Source organism: Entelurus aequoreus, linkage group LG10 (genome assembly GCF_033978785.1).
Source record: "Entelurus aequoreus isolate RoL-2023_Sb linkage group LG10, RoL_Eaeq_v1.1, whole genome shotgun sequence".
Classification (NCBI taxonomy): domain Eukaryota; kingdom Metazoa; phylum Chordata; class Actinopteri; order Syngnathiformes; family Syngnathidae; genus Entelurus; species Entelurus aequoreus.
The window spans coordinates 9954268-9980269 of NC_084740.1; the positions used below are offsets into that span (position 1 = coordinate 9954268).

General features: G+C 39.1%; 1 protein-coding gene across 3 annotated transcripts in view; it reads right to left on the reverse strand.

The window, feature by feature from the left end:
* LOC133658222 (neprilysin-like) overlaps positions 1-26002 on the reverse strand; it is a 160044-nt gene that overhangs the window by 86715 nt on the left and 47327 nt on the right. For all 3 annotated transcript variants that reach the window (XM_062060006.1, XM_062060004.1, XM_062060005.1), the window contains one exon: positions 24893-25054. In XM_062060006.1, the coding sequence (XP_061915990.1) occupies positions 24893-25054 (162 nt within the window). The remainder of the gene's footprint in view (positions 1-24892; positions 25055-26002) is intronic.

The window sequence follows — 26002 nt, forward strand, 5'->3', positions numbered from 1 at the left end:
ATACAACAGCTAATTTAAAAACAGTTCAATAATGGCATGAACAGTTTATGTAACAAGTATTTGTTTTTTAAGTTAAAGTTAAAGTACCAATGATTGTCACACACACACACTAGGTGTGGTGAAATGTGTCCTCTGCATTTGACCCATCCCCTTGTTCACCCCCTGGGAGGTGAGGGGAGCAGTGAGCAGCAGCGGTGGCCATGCCCGGGAATCCTTTTTGGTGATTTAACCCCCAATTCCAGTGCCAAGCAGGGAGGTAATGGGTCCCATTTTTATAGTCTTTGGTATGACTCCCTTTAACCCCTGTTAAAGGCCTACTGAAATGATTTTTTTTAATTTAAACGGGGATAGCAGATCTATTCTATGTGTCATACTTGATCATTTCGCGATATTGCCATATTTTTGCTGAAAGGATTTAGTATAGAACAACGACGATAAAGATTGCAACTTTTGGTATCTGATAAAAAAAAGGCTTGCCCCTACCGGAAGTAGCGTGACGTAGTCAGTTGAACATATACGCAAAGTTCCCTATTGTTTACAATGATGGCCGCATGAAGTGAGAGAGATTCGGACCGAGAAAGCAACAATTTCCCCAATAATTTGAGCGAGGATGAAAGATTTGTGGATGAGTAAAGTGCAAGTGAAGGACTAGTGGGGAGTTGAAGCTATTCAGATAGGGAAGATGCTGTGAGAGCCGGGGGTGACCTGATATTCAGCTGGGAATGACTACAACAGTAAATAAACACAAGACATATATATACTCTATTAGCCACAACACAACCAGGCTTATATTTAACATGCCACAAATTAATCCTGCATAAAAACACCTGCGTGTTTGTTATGCTAGCTCCTAGCTCCTCTGCTAGCTCCTAGCTCCATAGAACACGCCAATACATATCAAACACCTGATCAATACACACAATCACTCAGCCCAAAAGACCGTTCACCTAACCCAAGGTTCATAAAGCTTATATATTTTTAAAAAGTTACGTACGTGACGCGCACGTACGGTACGGTACGTGTTATGCTAGCTCCTAGCTCCTATGCTAGCTCCTAGCTCCATAGAACACGCCAATACAATTCAAACACCTGATCAACACACACAATCACTCAGCCCAAAAGACCGTTCACCTAACCCAAGGTTCATAAAGCTTATATATTTTTAAAAAGTTACGTACATACGCAAAAAAAAGTTGCGCACATACGGTCAAGTGATCAAATGTTTAGAAGCCAAAGCTGCATACTCACAGTAGCACGTCTGCGTCTTTGTCATCCAAATCAAAGTAATCCTGGTAAGAGTCTGTGTTGTCCCAGTTGTCTACAGGCGTCTGTGTATCGAAGTCAAAAGTCCTCCTGGTTAGAGTCTCTGTTATCCGAGTTCTTCCATCTTGATTGCATCTTTCGGGAATGTAAACAAAGAAGCGCCGGCTGTGTACTGTTGTGGCTGACTACGTTCGAAAAATACGTCCATTTCGCACCGACAACTTTCTTCTTTGCTTGCTCAGCTTCCTTCTCCATAATGCAATGAACATGATTGAAACAGATTCACGAACACAGATGTCCAGAATACTGTGGAATTATGAAATGAAAACAGAGCTTTTTCGTATTGGCTTCAATGTGGAAGGCATACCCGTGTTCGCCGGTCTACGTCACGCGCATACGTCATCCTCAGAGGCGTTTCGAACCGGAAGTTTAGCGGCAAATTTAAAATGTCACTTTATAAGTTAACCCGGCCGTATTGGCATGTGTTATAATGTTAAGATTTCATCATTGATATATAAACTATCAGACTGCGTGGTCGGTAGTAGTGGGTTTCAGTAGGCCTTTAAAGGGAAAAACTGAGAATTTATGTATGAAATATTCACATATAATACCACTGCTGTTGACCAGCACATTAGCAAATATGAACTGTTGCAAAATCACTGGTGAAATGTGTCTAGATGACCCCGTTTGTTCTCTTGTTTGACTTCACAGGAAGAGGAAAACATTGATTTTGGAGAGTTTGTAGACAATGATTTTGGGTTGTAACATCTCTTGGCATGTAGCCAGTATAATGTTTTATTAGACTGTATATCACTCTCTTGAAAGTGTGAGCACTATGTGAGGCCTCCTAAGACTCCAACTCTTGTATCGCATGCATTTTTTATTTATCGAGGCCAGAGGCGTCTAAACTACGGCTCACATTGATTAACGCAAGCTATAGCAGACTAAACAACAACACGCAAGTTCAATTACTTCAACTTGAAGACCCAGTCCCGTCCCAGTCCCCACATCAGAACCTGACGACAAAGCAATAAACCACTGAATATTAAGAGTATGTGAAAGTTTGACTCATATCTTGTTCACTTCCCTGACGACCTCTTTAAAATGTTTTCAGTCACAAGTATAGCAGCTAAATGCACCAAACATGGGGAAGTGTGGAGAGAGTATTTTGCATATCACTGATGCATTTTAGTGAATTTATATATACAGTACAGGCCAAAAGTTTGGACACACATTTTCATTCAATGTGTTTTCTTTATTTTCATGACTATTTACATTATAGATTGTCACTGAAGGCATCAAAACTATTAATGAACACATGTGGAGTTATGTACTTAACAAAAAAAGGTGAAATAACTGAAAACATGTTTTATATTCTAGTTTCTTCAAAAGTGCCACCCTTTGCTCTGATTACTGCTTTGCACACTCTTGGCATTCTCCTGATGAGCTTCAAGAAGTAGTCACCTGAAATGGTTTTCACTTCACAGGTGTGCCTTATCAGGTTTGATTAGTGGAATTTCTTGCTTCATCAATGGGGTTGGGGACCATCAGTTGTCTTGTGAATGAGAAGGTGTGTTTAAACTTTTGGCCTGTAGTGTATGTGTAATTTTAAATTATATATATATTATATATATATATATATATATATATAATATATATATATATATATATATATATATATATATATATATATATATATATATATATATATATATATATATATATATAATATATATATATATATATATATATATAGGACTTGAATGTGTTTATAGTGTCCACACAGTTCATATTTCATATTTCATTTATTTAATTGGGACAGTGCACATTAATCAACACTTGAATAAACAGTGTAAATGCGCCGGACTTAGCATAAATATTAAGGCCAAAAGTTCAATAAGCAGGAGGTGTTGTCTTGACTTTATTTGTTGGTTAAAGTTAATTTATACATGAATGGGACAAGTTGTTTGGATTTTGGGTCATACATATTGATGTTGTACTATTTAGCCCACCGGAGTTAGCAGTGCGCCCGCGAGACATCACGATTTTGACAATAAGATTGGCCCGCGGCGAGTTGTTGCCTTACATTAAGTCGTCTGTGAATTGAACCACTGTCATTTTTTCGCCCCCTTGCGGGAAAAGGCAGAAACCGATGGTCAATGACCATGAGTTTCGTTTAGAAGTGTAAATGGCATTAATGGTGCCTTCACAGATGTGTAAGTTACCCATGCCTTGGGCACTAATACACCCCCGTACCATCACAGATGCTGGCTTTTGAACTTTACGCCTGTAACAATCAGGATCATACTTGCCAACCTTGAGACCTCCGAATTTGGGAAATGAGGGTGGGGGTTGAGGTGGGTAGCGGTGTATATATTTTCAAGTATTTCTTATATATATATATATATATATATATTATATATATATATATATATATATATATATATATATACTATATATATATATATATATATATGTGTGTATATATATATATATATGTGTATATATCAGTGGCGTGCGGTGAGGTTCATGTCAGGTGAGGCACTGACTTCATCACAGTCAGATTTACAAACATATGAACCCTAAAGAGTATCTTATTCACCATTTGATTGGCAGCAGATAATGGGTTATGTTAAAAGCTCATACTAGCATTCTTCCCTGCTTGGCACTCAGCATCAAGGGTTGGAATTGGGGTTAAATCACCAAAAATTATTCCCAGGCACGGCGCCGCTGCTGCCACTGCTCCCCTCACCTCCCAGGGGGTGAACAAGGGGATGGGTCAAATGCAGAGGACAAATTCACCACACCTAGTGTGTGTGTGACAATCATTGGTATACTTAACTTTAACTTTACACTTACAAACTGTAGCACACAAAAAAGCACATTTAATAAAAAAAAAAATGTTATTATGGTCTTACCTTTACTTATAAGTGAGGGAGCAGTGGTGTTCGTGTTGGAAGAGTTGTGAATGAATGAAATATGAAATCCGCGCTGCATTCTGCAGGTGTACCTAAAGTTGTGTCCCTGTTCACGGCTCCTCCGGCGCGCCGCGCGAGCATTGTTGTTTTTGCACTTTTTGGCTTCTTATTAAGTGACTTTTTTTGGGTGGATTCGGTCTTGCACGTGGAGGGTTTGGGTGTGGGCTTTGGTTGGTGTGGCGCTCCCGTCGGGCGGTGCATTCTGCGGCGGAAGTGCTTGGCACCAGGAGGCGGGGTTATGAGACGAGCCTCCAGTTTTATGATCGCTCAGCACAAGAAATACGTTACACACATACAGTTGTTGACAAAATACACTGTACATTATATACCTCAGCTAACTAAACTATGGAAATGTATAATATAATTCATATAGCAATACAGTCTCACTGCACAGCAGGCCAGCAGTTAGCCGAGTCATTGCGCACAATCCATGTTGAGCACAAATCAGTGGCGTGCCTCAACTGGCTGCTGATCACCGCACCGTCTCTTCTCAGTATTTGAACGGCAAATGTGAAAATAAGAATAAAATAATCTAAAACTGGTGAAGTTAAATGGAAAATAACTTTAGTATAATCACTGGATACATATAACAATTTAATAAAAAAAATTTCTTTTTACTTTTTTTTTTCTTTCCATGATGGCCTCCCCTGCCTCTAGTGACTGCACGCCACTGGTATGTATATATATATATATATATATATATATATATATATATATATATATATATATATATATATATATATATATATATATATATATATATATATATATAAATACTTGTATGATTAGGTCAATATTTTTATTTTCTCAATATTTTTAAGGTTTAAATGAGTAAAAGATTGCAGTTTTTGCTTTTGTTTAGTTATTGTGTACAATTGACTTTATTTTGTTTAAAACATTGTATACAAAAAAGAGAATAAGCAACTAGTATAAATATAGTAGTGATATTGTTAAACTGTCAATAGAACTCACTGTTGGTATCGGACGACCGCTCTCATGGATAATTTGTACTGGCTGCATAAAACTCTGTTGGAACATCCCTGGATTCATATTTTAATGATCAATTAACTTGGCTTAATAAAACTCCATTGTGGAAGACATTAGGGCAGGCAGGTCTGGGCAATTATTTTGACTCGGGGGGCCAAATGTAGAGAAAAAAAATGTGTCGGGGGGCCGGTATATCTATCTATGCATACATATATATATATATATGTATGTATATATATAATATATATATAATATATATATATATATATATTTATATATATATATAGTATATAATATATATATATATATATATATATTATATATATATGTATATATATATATATATATATATATATATATATATATATATATTATATATATATATATATATATATATATATGTATATATATATGTATATATATATTATATATATATATATATATATATATATATATATATAGTATATAGTATATAGTATATTATATATATATATATAGTATATATATATACTATATATATATATATATTATATATATATATATATATATGATATTATATGTGTTTGTATGTATTATATATATGTATATATATATATATACACTGTACATACATATATACACACATGTATACGTTATATATACACAGTATACACATGTATACACACATGTATACATATATACACATATATGTATACAATATATATATATATAAACTGGTAGTGCCCATAGTATCGCAGCCACCAATTCATGGATCGATCCACCTCCGCTATACAGTACGGGCCAAACTTTGGACACACCCTTCTCAATCAATGTGTTTTCTTATTTAATGACTATTGTAGATTGTCACTGAAGGCATCAATGAATGAACACATGTGGAGTTATGTACTTAACAAAAAAAGGTGAAATAACTGGAAAACACGTTTTATATTCTAGTTTCCTCAAATAGCCACCTTTTGCTCTCATTACTGCTTTGCACACTCTTGGCATTCTCTGATGAGCTTCAAGCACACTTGGGAAGTGAAAACCATTTCAGGTGACTACCTCTTGAAGCTCATCGAGAGAATGCCAAGAGTCTGCAAAGCAGTAATCAGAACAAGGTGGCTATTTTGAAGAACTTAGAATATAAAACATGTTTTCAGTTATTTCACCTTTTTTGTTAAGTACATAACTCCACATGTGTTCATTCATAGTTCTGATGCCTTCAGTGACAATCTACAATGTAAATAGTCATGAAAATAATAAAAATGCATTGAATGAGAAGTTGTGTCCAAACTTTTGGCCTGTACTGTATGTCATGTGACTGTGACAATGCTGACAACGATTTAATTTTTTGTTTACCTCTCCTTACTTACTACTGCAACACGGTTCCATCTACACTTTATAAAGTTTACTAAGCACATATGTATTGGTGTTAAAGCTAATTTATTTACTAATTATTAGCATGCCTGCTCCTGCCGTGTAGATTGCCACCGTTGCTGCTCACTGCTCCCCTCACCTCCCAGGGGGTGACCAAGGGGATGAGTCAAATGCAGAGGTTAATTTCACCACACCTAGTGTGTGTGTGACAATCATTGGTACTTTAACTTTAACTTTAACATGTTAAGCCTCGTCCTACTTTATAATGATACTTAAGATACTAAGAAATGCAGTTTATTTGCTGTAATGGAGGAGATTATTATTAGCTTTTAGAAGTGTCTCCACACTGTGTATGGAGACACATAATTAGCTGCTTGTCGCTTGTCATCTGGGGATCTAGAAATAAATAGTTTCAGCCAGAAATTTGATGGCCTTTCATTTCTTAGTGGAATGCATCTGTCAAAGGTTTCTAGGCCAAGATCATTAATGCCGTTGAAACAGGCGGCGAGAACAATCCGTGGCCAATCGGTCGCCAGATACACATGAAATCTTAAAAAAAAAAAAAGTGAAATAATTCATTCATTCCATCGTGAAATATAGTATTCAAGCATAATATTAAATATAAATAAATCATTTTTAAGCATTATTTATTTATTATCATTATTAGTTTATATATTACCGTATTTTCTGGACTATAAGGCGCACTTAAATTTTTTTTTTTTCTTTTTTTGCTTACCGACCTCGAAGCAATTTTATTTGGTACATGGTGTAATGGTAAGTCTGACCAGTAGATGACAGTCTAACATAAGAGATACGTGTAGACTGCACTATGATGGCAATATGACTCAAGTAAATAACATCAACATTTTATATATTCCTTTGAAAATATAGAACATTACACACGGCACGGCGGTCAAAAATCTATCAACGTGTTTGAGTACGACTTTGGTAAGCTATGAAGCCACACCGCTTGATGTGCTTCAACATACGAGTATTATTATGGTGTGCGTATAAGGTAAGACATTACCTGACGTTTTGTTTCACAATATCATGCAAAAGCAACTTTTCTTACCTTCTGGTACCTGCTGATCTGTATTTTTTTATTCTGCAAATTTTTAAAACTTTTTATTCGACCCCTTTTACCGTATTGCATTTGCATTATCTTGTTTAGCACACTCATTGTTTATGTTCTTTGTTTGTTTTTTTTGTTTTGCTTAGTTTTTTTTTTTGTTGTTGTTGTTGTTTTTTTTGTTTTTTGTTTGCTCCATGCTTTTTTAACCTGTAAAGCACTTTGGTGCAATCTAAAAAGTTGTTGAAAATGTGCTACATAAATAAAGTTGACTTGACTTGACTTGACTTGACTTGACTAATACAAAGAGTGTAAAGTTCTTACTTATATCCATCAGTAGACTCACCATGAAAGCGCTAAAACATACAGGTGTAGTGAGTTCACTTTATTCACCCAAGGAACTTTAGTTATTAGAGAGTTCCGGTCGGAAAGTTTTTCACGGGGACCCATTTCCGGCCTTGTTGTTGCACTAGTGAGCCACGGATGAGGAGATGCTGCTCCGTTATTGATTGAAGTAAAGTCTGAATGTCATTAAAACAGTTAGCTCCATCTTTTGACACTTCTTCCACCCCCGTCCTTGCACGCTACACCACTACAACAAAGATGACGGAGAAAAGACGCTGCCGAAGGTGAGCCACGTAAATAAGACCGCCCACAAAACGGCGCATCCTGAAGCGACTGTCAGAAAGCGCCTTAAAGATGATCTGTAAAACATAATCTATGCAACATTTTGACCAAAGAACCACTATTACACGTTATGTAGACCACAAGGAAGTGTTTTACATTTAGAAAAATATAATAATAATAATATTAATATGACTCCTTCAATGCGCCTTATAATCCGGTGCGCCTTATATATGAAAAAATATCTAAAATGGACCATTTATCGGCAGTGCGCCTTATAATCCAGTGTGCCCTATGGTCCGGAAAATACGGTACATATTTTTTGTTTAATAAATATAATTTAGAAAATAAAATAAAATGTATATTTTTAATGACATTCTTTATTATTAGGTGGTAATTTTATTAGGGTTTTTTTTATACTATTTTTGTGGCCTTTTATTTCTTAGTGGAATGCATCTGTCAAAGGTCTCTTGGCCAGGATCATCAATGCCGTTGAAACAGACGACGAGAACAATCCGAGGCATTTGCCAGCCAACTCTTTACTGTCATGCCGCCTCCAGCTCTGCACTATCCAGGTGTTTCCAGGCCCCTCTAGCTGTTAGCAAGAAAGGAGATCTGTCCACCAGCAGGACTTCAGCAGATCTGAGGTATCTTTGAGTGATGTACAAGCATAATCTTAGCCAATTCACACAAAAATAAAACCAGACGTGTGTTTACAAGACAGCTCTAAGGAATGGTGCATGTGGATTTGAACTGCTGACTGATTAGTGTGCTAGAAATATGAACATCAATATCATTTACAGTGTTTCAACAATTACGAAATGTAAAAGCAGTGAACTTGCAACATACTTTAAAGGCCTACTGAAATGAATTTTTTTTATTTAAACGGGGATAGCAGATCTATTCTATGTGTCATACTTGATCATTTCGCGATATTGCCATATTTTTGCTGAAAGGATTTAGTATAGAACAACGACGATAAAGATTGCAACTTTTGGTATCTGATAAAAAAAAGGCTTGCCCCTACCGGAAGTAGCGTGACGTAGTCAGTTGAACATATACGCAAAGTTCCCTATTGTTTACAATGATGGCCGCATGAAGTGAGAGAGATTCGGACCGAGAAAGCGACAATTTCCCCATTAATTTGAGCGAGGATGAAAGATTTGTGGATGAGTAAAGTGCAAGTGAAGGACTAGTGGGGAGTTGAAGCTATTCAGATAGGGAAGATGCTGTGAGAGCCGGGGGTGACCTGATATTCAGCTGGGAATGACTACAACAGTAAATAAACACAAGACATATATATACTCTATTAGCCACAACACAACCAGGCTTATATTTAACATGCCACAAATTAATCCTGCATAAAAACACCTGCGTGTTTGTTATGCTAGCTCCTAGCTCCTCTGCTAGCTCCTAGCTCCATAGAACACGCCAATACAATTCAAACACCTGATCAACACACACAATCACTCAGCCCAAAAGACCGTTCACCTAACCCAAGGTTCATAAAGCTTATATATTTTTAAAAAGTTACGTACGTGACGCGCACGTACGGTACGGTACGTGTTATGCTAGCTCCTAGCTCCTATGCTAGCTCCTAGCTCCATAGAACACGCCAATACAATTCAAACACCTGATCAACACACACAATCACTCAGCCCAAAAGACCGTTCACCTAACCCAAGGTTCATAAAGCTTATATATTTTAAAAAAGTTACGTACATACGCAAAAAAAAGTTGCGCACATACGGTCAAGCGATCAAATGTTTAGAAGCCAAAGCTGCATACTCACAGTAGCACGTCTGCGTCTTTGTCATCCAAATCAAAGTAATCCTGGTAAGAGTCTGTGTTGTCCCAGTTGTCTACAGGCGTCTGTGTATCGAAGTCAAAAGTCCTCCTGGTTAGAGTCTCTGTTATCCGAGTTCTTCCATCTTGACTGCATCTTTCGGGAATGTAAACAAAGAACCGCCGGCTGTGTACTGTTGTGGCTGACTACGTTCGAAAAATACGTCCATTTCGCACCGACAACTTTCTTCTTTGCTTGCTCAGCTTCCTTCTTCATAATGCAATGAACATGATTGAAACAGATTCACGAACACAGATGTCCAGAATACTGTGGAATTATGAAATGAAAACAGAGCTTTTTCGTATTGGCTTCAATGTGGAAGGCATACCCGTGTTCGCCGGGCTACGTCACGCGCATACGTCATCCTCAGAGGCGTTTCGAACCGGAAGTTTAGCGGCAAATTTAAAATGTCACTTTATAAGTTAACCCGGCCGTATTGGCATGTGTTATAATGTTAAGATTTCATCATTGATATATAAACTATCAGACTGCGTGGTCGGTAGTAGTGGGTTTCAGTAGGCCTTTAAAATATGAAAGCCAAACAACACTAACGCAACGTGATCAAATGCATAGTAGTTCCGAAAACAAAATACTAAAACCTATTTAACATGCAGAATTTGTACACATGTATAACACTAAATAGACTGCCCTTGTGAGCCATTACATCTCATCCTGCAGCAAATTATTGATGGAGAGGAGAGACCCAGAATTCAAATTGTGCACTTTTTATAACGACACTACGAATTATCAATTGCACTTTCAAGCGCCATCTGAGGAAAGGATGTTATCATTAAGGGTGTCTGCAATATTGTCCTCACACTGGGTATGAAAAATAAAAATAAAGCTGAGAGCTGAACACATAATACAGAGCGGCGCAACAAAGCAATGTGCTTCTCTTCATCATCTGTCCTTTCATCTGTCTTAAAAAGTGACAAAGTGACAGGGGCACATATACAAACACAGCAGTTTATAGGCTGCTGGTCATCCACGAGACAGAGTTTATAAAATCGAGTTGTACCGTATTTTTCGGACTATAAGGCGCACTTCAAATCATTTCATTTTCTCAAAACTCGACAGTGCGCCTAATGTACGTATTAATTTTGGTTGTGCTTACCGACCTTGAAACTATTTTAATTGGTACACGGTGAGATGATAAGTGTGACCAGTCGATGGCAGTCACACATAAGAGATATGTGTGGACTGCAAATGATGGCAGTCACACATAAGAGATATGTGTAGACTGCAATATGATGGCAGTCACACATAAGAGATATGTGTAGACTGCCATATGACTCAAGTAAACAACACCAAAATGTTATATGTTCCATTGAAAATATAGGACATTACACACGGCGCTCAAAAATCTATCAAAATTAGTTAGTATGACTTTGGTAAGCTATGAAGCCGCACCGCTTGATGGATTGTACTTTGCTTCAACATAGGAGTATTATTGTTGTGTGTGTATAAGGTAAGACATATTATCTGGCCTTTTGCTTCGCAATGTTATGCAAAAGCAACTTTTCTTACCTTCTGGTACCTGCTGATCTGTATTTGGGATCTGCATAAGTACTGAAAATGTCCGCGCATCCACCTTTGTAGTCTGTGCCGACACCGTAGTCGCTAAGCTTCTTCTTTTTCTCTATCTTCTTGTTATGGGACATTCACCCTCTGCTGTTCTTACTTATATACAGTATGTCAATAAACTCGCCATGAAAGCGCTAAAAACTACCAGTGTAGTTTGTTTACATTATTCACCCAAGGAACTTTACTTTTTAGAGAGTTGGACGGTTTTTCACGGGACACATTTCCGGCGTTGTTGCACTAGTGAGCCACGGATGAGGAGATGCTGCTCCGTTATTGATTCAAGTTAAGTCTGAATGTCATTAAAACAGTTAGCTCCATCTTTTGACACTTCTTCCACTCCCGTCCTTGCACGCTATAACGAAAATGACGGAGAAAAGACGCTGCCGAAGGTGAGCCACGTAAATAAGACCGCCCACAAAACGGTGCATCCTGAAGCGACTGTCAGAAAGCGGCTTGAAGATGATCTGTAAAACATAATCATGCAACGTTTTGACCAAAGAACCACCATCACATGTTATGTAGACCACAAGGAAGTGTTTTACATTTAGAAAAAGATAAATACAAATATGACCCTTTAATGCCCCCTATAATCCGGTGCGCCCTATGGTCCGGAAAATACGGTAACTCTATTTTAACTTTGCAAGATGGCTGTCACAGCTGAGCAAATGTCTGACATGCTGCAAATTCTTCTGATATAATCATGCGACCAGTCGACGAGATACCAATACACCTGACGAGTCTTGAAATTGCTCAATTCTGTTAAAAGTGTCAAAATAGTACAAACGTTTCTATTTCTCCAGCAGGTAGTCCAGGATCCCTACATTGGATGTTGGACCAAAATCACAAAGTGAACCTTGATGCAGCTCCAATGAACCTCTCATTACAGTACAAGTCAAGTACGTCAGAAGGTTAGAAAGAATGCAACTTGACCCTGTTTGTATAACTTGTGCTGACACTGATCCGGCCAGTACTGGCGGACTCTGTCAGGGGATCAGAATCGGGGCCAAACTCTCTTGGCATCTTTGACATCTACGAAGTAGCAGTTCCTGAAATGACGACTGCTTCAGTTACATTTAATCTGAGCCTTATCCTATTTTCCTTCGTTATGTTTTAACCCCGTCTTTAACTTGGCTTGAGAGCCACCACATGGTCCCAGCTTTAAATGCTGCTGCAGACCAAAAGTGGTACTTTAGTTTTCGTCTGCCCCACTTTTGGGTTTTCAAGAAAAATGCCAGCAGTATGCCCCGTTTTGTTGCGTTGGGGAGCCAAAAACAAAATTGCAAGCAAAGTACAAAAGTGTGGCTCTCCTATTCCCTCCTCCCTCTAAGTTGTGTCAAAGCCCTTAATTTGGCTTAGTACCGTATTTTTCAGACCATAAGGTGCACCAGATTAAAAGGCACACTGCCGATGAGCGGGTCTAGTCAGGTCTTTTTTCATACAAAAATCGCACCGGATTATAGGGCGCATTGAAGGGGTAATTCTATGATTTTTTTCTAAATGTAAAAACTTGTGGTCTACATGTAATGGTGGTTCTTTGGTCAAAATGTTGCATAGATGATGTTTTACAGATCATCTTTAAGGCGCTTTCTGACAGTCTCTTCAGGATGCGCCGTTTTGTGGGCGGTCTTATTTACGTGGCTCACCTAGGCTCTGCCTAGTCTATAAAATCCGCTACACCTCCCTGATACCGAAGTACATGTCAAACTACTTCCTTAACGTAAATGACCGCCATAACCACAACACCAGGGGGTGCTCCACTAACCACGTTAAACCCAGATTCCGAACTAACAAAGGTCTTAACTCATTCTCTTTCTATGCCACATCAATGTGGAATGCGCTCCCAACAGGTATAAAAGAAAGGGCATCTCTATCCTCCTTCAAAACCGCTATAAAAGTTCACCTCCAGGCAGCTACAACCCTAAACTAACACCCTCCCCGGATTGCTAATAATCAAATGCAGATTCTTTTTCTTATGCCTTCTGATCTCTCTCTCTCTCTCTCTCTCTCTCTCTCTCTCTCTCTCTCTCTCTCTCTCTCTCTATGTCCACTACTTGATGTCCATATCCCCCCCCCCCGCCCCACCCCCCCCACCCCACCCCCCCTCCACACTCCTGATTGTAAATAATGTAAATAATTCAATGTGATGATCTTGTGTGATGACTGTATTATGATGATAGTATATATGATAGTATATATCTGTATCATGAATCAATTTAAGTGGACCCCGACTTAAACAAGTTGAAAAACTTATTCGGGTGTTACCATTTAGTGGTCAATTGTACGGAATATGTACTTCACTGTGCAACCTACTAATAAAAGTCTCAATCAATCAATCAAAACCTTCGGCAGCGTCTTCTCCCCGTCATCTTTGTTGTAGCGGTGTAGCGTGCAAGGACGGGTGTGGAAGAAGTGTCAAAAGATGGAGCTATCTGTTTTAATGATTAATAATCAATAACGGAGCAGCATCTCTTCATCCGGAAACAACAACAAGGTGTCCCGTGTTCCTTGGGTGAATAATTTAAACTCACTACACCGGTATGTTTTAGCGCTTTCATGGCGAGTTTACTGACAGATATAAGTAAGAACTTCACGTTACTTTTTATTAGAAATTGCAACAGTGGAGGATGAATGTCCCATAACAAGAAGATAGAGAAAAAGAAGAAGCTTATGACTACGGTGTCGGCATGGACTACAATTGCGGGTGCGTGCACATTTTCAGGACCTATACAGATCCCAAATACAAATCAGCAGGCACCGGAAGGTAAGAAAAGTTGGTTTTTCATAATATTGCGAAACAAAACGCCAGATAATATGTCTTACCTTATACACACACCATAATAATACTTGTATGTTTAATGTGCAGACAAACAATCAAGCGGTGCGGCTTCATAGCTTACCGAAGTCGTACTAAAACATTTTTGACAGATTTTTGAGCACCGTGTGTGATGTTCTATATTCGCAATGGAACATTTCAAGTTTTGGTGTTGTTTACTGGCGTCATCTTCCAGTCTACACGTATCTCTTATGTATGACTGCCATCTACTGGTCACACTTATCATTACAGCATGTACCAAATAGAATTGCAGTTGCCGTGGTTAAATTCGAGCCCTGCATTTATATTTACTGAAGGAAGCCCTGACTGCAACGTGACCCATCTTTACAAACAAAAGTCTTCAATAAAAGTAAAAGTGATGCTAAATGTTCATGTATCCATTTAATTTTTCATTTATATGCATATTGCATTATTTTCTATTTTCTAATTATTCTCTAAAAAATGGATGTCTGGAACAGATTAATTTCCCATATTACCCTTCTATCCTTAAGGGAAAAAAATGCTTCCGTTTCTGTACTATTAGATTTTTTTTCCTGATCTTAACCGATCACTTACGAAAACCAAGCAACCACCATTTGGACTTTGGTAGTGGTTGTTTCAGAGAGCCACTTCCTCCGTTACTCCGTCTCTCCCTCGATGCATACTGTCGAACCAGATGTGTTTTATATGGAAATAAAGAGCAGGCACCAACCACTGAGGTAGACCACATACCACCGGTGTGTGCGTGTAGATTACACAGATAATAAAAATGAATCAAGTGACTCAATAGAAATGTTGACAACTCAAATAAAAATGTCAACAATCTAGCAAGCGCAGCAAGGTTTTGACCCAAATATAAAAGCAATTGAAAAAGACATATGTTCGAGGTCAAGCAGTTTATACGTGCCAATCATCCGGCAGTTGCCTGTTTTTTTTCTCTTATATATTTGTCATTTGTGCATTCCTTTGCTATAATTGTGAACAGAAACCGTAACAGAGTTCACTTGCAAGCAGACCGAGACCCATCCCCTGAATGATTTTGTCAACCTGGTTTGGTTCATACCAGGGTGTGGTTGTACAAACCCTTATCAAACAACACGGGAGAAGTTATGGTGCCTATTTTAAGATAATGGTGACCATTAAGTGTCATCAAAATATGGTTACTGAAATATGATAATTGTAATGAACTTAACTTTTGTCGCTTGATTGTGTCTTTAAAAAGAAGGGGTTGTCTTATATTAAGGGATGTCTTATATACTCTGATCAATATGATATTGTTTTGGCCAGGTTATACATTTTGTTACGTTCTGGTGTTTGTCTGGACCCCTGGATGCGAAGATGGTAGGCAAGTTCAGGAAGAAGCCCATTCTACCAGAGAAAACGCAGGTAGCACAAAAAACTACTATGTGCAGCCTAAAAGTGCACAAAGAGTAAATACCATATTTTCCGGACTATTAATAATTGTTTTCCCTCAAAACTCGACAGTGCGCCTTAAAACCTGGTGCACCTAATGTAAGGAATAATTCTGGTTTTGCTTACCGACCTTGAAGCTATTGTATTTGGTACATGGTGTAATGATAAGTGTGACCAGCTGGGCACTGTTGGCGACCAGGCCTCTTGTTTATTTTTATTTATTTTATTTTATTTAAAGGGTTTATTTTTATTTTTATTTTTTTTGTGTGTATGTATGTGTATATGTGTGCATATGCACAGTATATGTATGTAGGTGTATTAATGTGTATATATGTGTGTGTGTGTGTGTGTGTGTATATGTATATGCATGCATGTGTATATGTGTGTATATATGTATATAAATGTGTATGTGTGTATGTATGTGTAGGTGTTTGTATGGGTGTGGATGCCCGGTGGATCGATTGGCCTGGCTGTGGATGAGTTGGGGTAGGTGGGTTGGCGGCCTCGGTGGTAGCCGGGGGTGTGCGTTGTTGTGGTTTACGGGGTCGGTCGCTTTTTTGTTTTGGTTTCGGAGACCGCGGGTGTTTGTACTGCGGACGGGCGGTGGTGGTGATGATGGTTGCTGTGGTGCTACCAGCGGTCGGCATCGCTGTGTTGGGTTGGAGTGGTTGGGGGACTGTGGCTGGTATCTGTGCGCTTGAAGGGTTGTGGGGGCTGACTGGCGTTGGCTTGCCGGCCGGTTTGGGGGCTGACGTGCGGACGGGATGCATTGGCTTCTTCCCCCGTTGGGGGGCGCCATCCCCTGGCCGGGACTCGTATGGGCGCGTTGCTGTGTGGGTGGCCGGGATGCGGTGTTTGCATTAGGCATGGGGGCTGTGCAGTTTTTCTGCGTTTGGTTGCTGGGCTCGCGTGGCGTCACGCTAAAGTGGTCTTGTGTGGGTCACTGGCCGTGGGGGGGGCGGCCTCCTGGCCGTAGTTCCTGGTTGCCGGCCACATGGACTGGGGGGGGGATGTCCGGGCCCTCTACTTCTCCTACTTATAGCACACACAGTCACACATATATAAGACTTTGGGGGATTGTCCTGCGGGGAGGCATGGCGGGGGGATGAGGATGCCTCCTATGGGGCTCCAGTCCTCCTGTCTTGTCCCCTGCTCGTCCATCCCTCAATCTTAGCTGCATATTAGACACTTGGGATTTGGGGGGCTCGGCTTGGTTGGGACCCACCATGACCTTGATTTCCCCCAATTTTAATCGCATTATTAGTTTCCACAAGCATACATATCTCACTCACGCTACAGTACACAAATCAATAGGGACTGGAGGTCGGCTGTAATGGCTGACCTCCTAATTTTTACTTCACAGTAGACACTCTGGGGGCCTTGTACACATGCATGGGGGTTGGGGTTCGGCGCACCCCTCATTGCCTCGTCGGCCGGCGCGGATTGCGGGGACTGCGGTCTGGTGGCCTGCCAGGCTTTTATTCATTTAATATTATTATTTTTAAAAAATTTAAAAAATATATTATTTTTATTTATTTATTATTATTTACTTATTTTATTTTATTGTATTGTTTTTGTTTTTTTTAAATTATTATTAGTTACGGAGCTGGATGCAATCTTACTTGGAGGGGAGGGAGCAGGTGGTAGAGGTGAACGGCACCGTGTCCCCCCCCCTCTCGGTGAGCTGTGGAGTCCCCCAAGGCAGTATATTGGGACCTTCACTGTTCCTAATATACATAAACGACATGTCATCGGCATGCGACTGTGAATTGTTTTTGTTTGCGGATGACTCTGCCTTGCTGGTATCCGGCAAGGACAAGTCACAGGTGGAGAAAATCCTCAGTGCTGAGCTCTGTAGAACTTGCACCTGGCTCGCTGACAACAAGCTATCCATACACTTGGGTAAAACAGAATCCATTCTGTTTGGGTCCCACATCAAACTTAAGAAAGTCAATGACTTCACCATAAAAGTAGGTGACATTGTTATCACCAGGAAAGATGAGGTCACCTACCTAGGTTCCATTCTAGAGGCTAACCTTTCCTGTGATAAAATGGCAACCAAGGTAATCAAAAAGGTTAACCAACGAACGAGATTTCTCTACAGAATTTCCTCTCTGGTCAACAAAAGCACCTTGAGGATTCTGGCGGGAACTCTCGTTCAACCCTTTTTCGATTACGCATGCACCTCCTGGTACCCCAGCACCTCCAAAACCCTCAAATCTAAACTCCAAACATCTCAGAACAAGCTAGTCAGATTACTTCTAGACCTCCACCCCAGATCCCACCTCACTCCTACCCACTTCTCTAAAGTGGGCTGGCTCAAGGTGGAGGACAGAGTTAAACAACTTGCACTGAGCCTAGTCTATAAAATCCGCTACACCTCCCTGATACCGAAGTACATGTCAAACTACTCCCTTAACGTAAATGACCGCCATAACCACAACACCAGGGGGAGCTCCACTAACCACGTTAAACCCAGATTCCGAACTAACAAAGGTCTTAACTCATTCTCTTTCTATGCCACATCAATGTGGAATGCACTCCCAACAGGTATAAAAGAAAGGGCATCTCTATCCTCCTTCAAAACCGCAATAAAAGTTCACCTCCAGGCAGCTACAACCCTAAACTAACACCCTCCCCGGATTGCTAATAATCAAATGTAAACAATCAAATGCAGATACTTTTTCTTATGCCTTCTGATCTCTCCCTCTCTCTCTCTCTCTCTCTCTCTCTCTCTCTCTCTCTCTCTCTCTCTCTCTCTCTCTCTCTCTCTATGTCCACTACTTGATGTCCATATCCTCCTCCCCCCCCCCCCCCACACCCCTGATTGTAAATAATGTAAATAATTCAATGTGATTATCTTGTGTGATGACTCTATTATGATGATAGCATATATGATAGTATATATCTGTATCATGAATCAATTTAAGTGGACCCAGACTTAAACAAGTTGAAAAACTTATTCGGGTGTTACCATTTAGTGGTCAATTGTACGGAATATGTACTTCACTGTGCAACCTACTAATAAAAGTCTCGATCAATCAATCAAAAACATTCATTATACAAACATACACATACACATACTGTACATATACACTCACTGTACAAACACTTATACACATTCTGTACATATACATTCAGTGTACAAACACATATACACATACTGTACATATACAAGTACAGATGCATACATACACTCATGCATATAATCACGTTTCATCAAACATATATTAATGTTGTTGCCCTAGTTTAAACTGGGTATAACACATGGCACACTGACAAAGCTTAACCTATTGTTACTATAACAATCTACAAGGTTAATGTAGGTTGCTTCTCTCTCTTCCCCTCCATTTTTCTGCATTCTTTTGTATCTCAAGTTATCATTACGTATATGTATTGTTGCATTTGAACAACTGTATTGTTGATAATAAAGGTAAAGTATTGGTATTGTTCATTATCAATAGCGCTATTTCTATTGGTATTTGTATTGTTCCATTTGTAGTGCAATAATGCTCATTGTCATTTCTATATTATTTTTTATTTTTGCTAACTGCTTATTTGCTATTACTTTTACCATTATATTTGTACATGTCGTATTTGCTGATGTTGCTCTATTGTTGTTGTTGTTGTTGTTGTTGTTGTTGTATTTGCTGTTGTTGTTTTTGTCTCTCTGTCTAATCCCCCTCTTGTCCCCACAATTTCCCCCTCTGTCTTCCTTTTTTTCTCTTTCTGTCCCCTCCTGCTCCGGCCCGGCTGCACCAAATGATAATATAAATACATTTAATAAAGTCAAATACAAATAAGGCAACAAGAGAAGTATCCTACACTTCTCTTTTGTAAAGTAAATCTGAACAGCCGATATGGGCATCTACATCAAATATATGATTTGCCTCAGAAGCTGGACAGGACAAAAAAAAACAAAAAAAACAAAAACAAAAAAAAAACAAGTGTGACCAGTAGATGGCAGTCACATGTCAGAGATACAGACTGCAATATAATGGCAGTCACACATAAGAGATAACTGTAGAATGCAATATGACTCAAATAAACATTACCAACATTGTATATGTTCCATTGAAAATATAGAACATTACACACGGCGCTCAAAAATCGATCAAAATGTTTTAGTATGACTTTGGTAAGCTATGAAGCCGCAACGCTTGATGGATTGTACTGTGCTTCAACATAGGAGTATTATTATGGTGTGTGTATAAGGTAAGAAATATTATCTGGCGTTTTGTTTCGCAATATTATGCAAAAGCAACTTTTCTTACCTTCTGATACCTGCTGATCTGTATTTGGGATCTGCATAAGTCTTGAAAAATTGCGCATGTCCGCCTTTGTAGTCCGTGCCGACACCGTAGTCGACAAGCTTCTTCTTTTTCTGTATCTTTTTGTTATGGGACATTCATCCTCCGCTGTTGCCATTTCTAATATAAAGTAGTGTAAAGTTCTTACTTAAATCTGTCAGTAAACTCGCCATGACACCTCCATCTGACAATTAAGGCACAGCGGAGTTCATACTCCAACAGGCTCCTTCAACTCCCTTCCCGCACTGTGCGATTCAAGAACTCCTTCATTCCACACTCCACCCAGCTGTATAATCACTCGCCATACAGCAATAGATGACATCTGCCTATTACCTGACACCTGACATGACTTCTCTTTGTTTATAATGTTTATGCTTTTCCTCCCCACAGCAACACGGCGGTCGGCGGAAAGTACCGGGAAAAAGTGACGGCTGTGAGTGTTACAGTATATGGCGTCATATAAAAATATATGTAGTGTTCATCATGTGAGGCAATGCAAATTAAACAATAAAAAAAACAAATAACGGTTTGCAATTGGTCCAGGTTATCGCAGACTTTATTACTGACGGACAGGTGTCGCCGTGTGACTGCAGCACGTAAGACAACCCTCGTCTCCATGGCAACGTTTCTCTCGCTTTCACTCATTTGCCGCTTTTCCACTAACGCAGGGGTATTTTGGACCCAAATAACAAAAATCGTCTCTGTCTGGAGCCAACGGGAGGGGGCGGGGGTGGGGGGGTTTGGGGGGGCTCGCTGTGGAGTTTACAGCGAGAGAGAGCAAGAGAGAGCGAGGGAGGGAGGGAGGAAGAGTGCGAACGTCAATGTTCGGCCCTCGAGAGCCATATACCACACCATGATTGGTAGATTCCTTGTAGCGCGGAAGAGTTAGGGCTACAAGGAATTCTGGGTATTTGTTCTGTTGTGTTTATGTTGTGTTACGTGAGGATGTTCTCCCAAAATGTGTTTGTCATTCTTTTTTGGTGTGGGTTCACATTGTGGCGCATATTTGTAACGTTGTTAAAGTTTTTTTTTATACGGCCACCCTCAGTGTGACATGTGTGGCTGTTGAACAAGTATGCCTTGCAGTCGCTGACGTGTGTCTGTTGAAGCCGCGTATAACATGTGACTGTGCAGGCACATTGCTTGAATGGAGAAAAAGTGGACGCTAAACCTCGTGCCCTCAATATTGTTGTCCTCAGTATTGTTGGCTCAATATTGATGTCCTCAGAATTGTTGATGGGTGAAAATTGGGAGGGTTGGCAAGAATGCTTCAGCTCCGCACACAGCGCTGTCAAGCGCCGTTCATATAAAACTTGCGGGCCGCACTAACATTAAACATTTATATTAAAGGCCTACTGAAATGAATTTTTTTTATTTAAACGGGGATAGCAGATCTATTCTATGTGTCATACTTGATCATTTCGCGATACCGTTCACCTAACCCAAGGTTCATAAAGCTTATATATTTTTAAAAAGTTACGTACATACGCAAAAAAAAGTTGCGCACATACGGTCAAGCGATCAAATGTTTAGAAGCCAAAGCTGCATACTCACAGTAGCACGTCTGCGTCTTTGTCATCCAAATCAAAGTAATCCTGGTAAGAGTCTGTGTTGTCCCAGTTCTCTACAGGCGTCTGTGTATCGAAGTCAAAAGTCCTCCTGGTTAGAGTCTCTGTTATCCGAGTTCTTCCATCTTGACTGCATCTTCCGGGAATGTAAACAAAGAAGCGCCGGCTGTGTACTGTTGTTGCTGACTACGTTCGAAAAATACGTCCATTTCGCACCGACAACTTTCTTCTTTGCTTGCTCAGCTTCCTTCTCCATAATGCAATGAACATGATTGGAACAGATTCACGAACACAGATGTCCAGAATACTGTGGAATTATGAAATGAAAACAGAGCTTTTTCGTATTGGCTTCAATGTGGAAGGCATACCCGTGTTCCCCGGGTTACGTCACGCGCATACGGCATCCTCAGAGGCGTTTCGAACCGGAAGTTTAGCGGCAAATTTAAAATGTCACTTTATAAGTTAACCCGGCCGTATTGGCATGTGTTATAATGTTAAGATTTCATCATTGATATATAAACTATCAGACTGCGTGGTCGGTAGTAGTGGGTTTCAGTAGGCCTTTAAATATGAAAAAAGATCCAAAATAGACATTTCATCGTCAGTGCGCCTTATAATCCGGTGCGCCCTATGATCCGGAACATACGGTAGGCAATATAGAGCAAAATGATCCAGCCCTGTCCTCATAAGAAGCATCCTGATTGGCAACCAGCGACAGGTGTGTCCGGAATGCCAATCAGGGACTGTTGTGGAAGCCAGCGCTTAGACCAGAGGAGTTGTGGCAAATGGAGGCAAACACAAAGTGAAAAAAAAAATTGAGAACGCTGGACAGGAAATAAGACAAAATACAAGAACTAATGGCAACTGTCATGTGAGATAATGACACATCTGCTAGTCATTTCTTGTTCGTTGGGTTTTTTGAATGAAAAACTCAGGGAATGATGCTGTTGTGTAGTTTTTTCTTTTAGCAATTACTACTGACTATCATAATCCAGCACTGAATATGATACAGTCGTGGTCAAAAGTTGACATACACTTGTAAAGGACATAATGTCATGGCTGTCTTGAGTTTCCAATCATTTCTACAACTGTTATTTTTTTTGTGATAGAGAAATTGGAGCACATAACATCACAAAAAATATTCATGAAGTTTGGTTATTTTATTAATTTATTGTGGGTCTACTGAAAATGTGGCCAAATCTGCTGGGTCAAAAGTATACATACAGTAATGTTAATATTTGGTTACATGTCCCTTGGCAAGTTTCACTGCAATAAGGCGCTTTTGGTAGCCATCCACAAGCTTCTGGTTGAATTTTTGACCACTCCTCTTGACAAAATTGGTGCAGTTCAGCTAAATTTGCTGGTTTTCGGACATGGACTTGTTTCTTCAGCATTGTCCACACGTTTAAGTCAGGACTTTGGGAAGGCCATTCTAAAACCTTAATTCTAGCCTGATGTAGCCATTCCTTTACCACTTTTAACGTGTGTTTGGGGTCATTGTCCTGTTGGAACACCCAACTGCGCCCAAAACCCAATCTCCGTGCTGATGATTTTAGGTCAGGGGCGTCAAACGTACGGCCCGAGGGCCGGATCAGGCCCGCGAACAGGTTTGCTAAGTATAAAAATTAATCTGAACCTTTTGAATGAAAGAAACTGCTGTTCTAAATGTGTCCACTGGATGTCGCAATAGCAATTCTTTGTATCATTGTAGATGATGCTACATATGTACAAAATAAACAACATGATGTTAGTACATCAGTCGAGGAAAATGATCAAACTACATAAATAACAAACATTTTCATATATTTTTTTTATTTTGATAGATTGAAAATTAACACCAATGAGTTGACTGATGAACATTGTCACATAATTTATTCAGAAAATATAAATAACGACATATAAAGATAGAATACTATTAACTGCAACATGTAAGTGTAAAAAAAACAACAACAATATTATGATTTGTACAATTTCAGAATGTGCTTGTTTTATTTTTTTTTAAACAAAGAAAAAGATCTGAAGTTGTCTTTATATTTAAGTTATCGTGCTGTGATTTTACTAGTCCGGCCCATTTGGGAGTAGATTTTTCTCCATGTGGCCCCCGATCTAAAATGAGTTTGACACCCCTGTTTTAGGTTGTCCTGAAGAATTTGGAGGTAATCCTCCTTTTTCATTGTCCCATTTACTCTCTGTAAAGCACCAGTTCCATTGGTAGCAAAACAGGCCCAGAGCATAAAACTACCACCACCATGCTTGACGGTCGGAATGGTGTTCCTGGGATTAAAGGCCTCGCCTTTTCTCCTCCAAACATATTGCTGGGTATTGTGGCCAAACAGCTCAATTTTTTTCATCCGAGCACAGAACTTTCCTCCAGAAATGTTTGTTTCATCTGAGACCACATGGACAAAGGTCCATGTGGTCTCAGATGAAACAAAAATGTCGCTGTTTGGTGAAGAAACAAGTCCATGTCAGAAAACCAATACATTTAGCTGAACTGCACCAATTTTGTCAAGAGAGGTGGTGAAAATTTTAACCAGAAGCTTGTGGATGGCTACCAAAAGTGCCTTATTGCAGTGAAACTTGCCAAGGGACATGTAACCAAATATTAACATTGCTGTATGTATACTTTTGACCCAGCAGATTTGATCAAATTTTCAGTAGACCCATAATAAATTCATAAAAGAACCAAACTTCATGAGTGTATTTTGTGACCAACAAGTATGTGCTCCAATCACTCTATCACAAAAAATAAGAGTTGTAGACATTATTGGAAACTCAAGACAGCCATGACATTATGTTCTTTACAAGTGTATGTAAACTTTTGACCATGACTGTATAAGCCCAAGAATATGGATGGGCATCACACTAAATACTAAATCAGCGTTTTAGGGAGCAGAGGAACTATTGTGGAGGTATGTAAGGATGTAGCACAAAGCTGATTTGATTCTTCAAGATACAAAAACAACGGCGCCTCTGCTGGTTGAGAACAAGTAGTGCACTACATTTTGTCCAAGATGCCTCAAGACGGTTGGCCTTTGTGTTGGCGTGCGTGTGTTAGCAGGGTATGTGAGCAGACGCTGACCTTTAAGAATGACCTGCAGTTCCTCCCGTAAGACGTCAAAGGTGCCGTATCTTGAGCTGGTATCTGGGATGAGGTTCTTTTTGAGCCAGCCGCCGCAAGCGTACTGGTAAAAGTTGTCGCAAGGATCCGTGCTGGTGTCCATGTTCTGGAGCAGGCGAGCCGCTGTCATGTAATAGACAGAGGACTTACTGTCAGCCAGGAGGAAATAGTACGGTAGAAATATTTGACTTGATGATGATAGAGCTGTGGCAGCATGTCAAATCAAATCTGTCTTTAGAAGGATAACATTGTGCTGCATGTTGAAAGATTGTTCTTACTGATTTGATAAGCAAAAAATCAGTTTTGACAAACCGTGATTTTTTTTTCCCCAATGATCTATTACACATGTGTCAAACTCAAGGCGCGGGGGCCAGATTTGGCCCGCCACATCATTTTATTTGGCCCTCGAAAGCCTGGAAATAATATGTATCAATAATGTACTGTAACTTTTCTTACTAAATGTATTCTTTCTTTCTATTTTGGGACCAAAAAAAATCGCAAATGATGTTAACTACTATTGTTTAATTATGCAAAATTATATGATCAAACATTCAAACCATTTTTTAAATAGAAATAAATACTAATATTTTGGGACAAAAAAAAAATCGCAAATGATGTTAACTACTATTGTTTAATTATGCAAAATTATATTATCAAACATTCAAACCATTTTTTAAATAGAAATAAATACTAATATTTTGGGACAAAAAAAAATCGCAAATGATGTTAACTACTATTGTTTAATTATGCAAAATTATATTATCAAACATTCAAACAATTTTTTAAATAGAAATAAATACTAATATTTTGGGACAAAAAAAATCGCAAATGATGTTAACTACTATTGTTTAATTATGCAAAATTATATTATCAAACATTCAAACCATTTTTTAAATAGAAATAAATACTAATATTTTGGGACAAAAAAAAATCGCAAATGATGTTAACTACTATTGTTTAATTATGCAAAATTATATTATCAAACATTCAAACCATTTTTTTAAATAGAAATAAATACTAATAATAATGATTTCAAAGCAAGGTATCCATCAAACTGTGCAATGTAAAAGT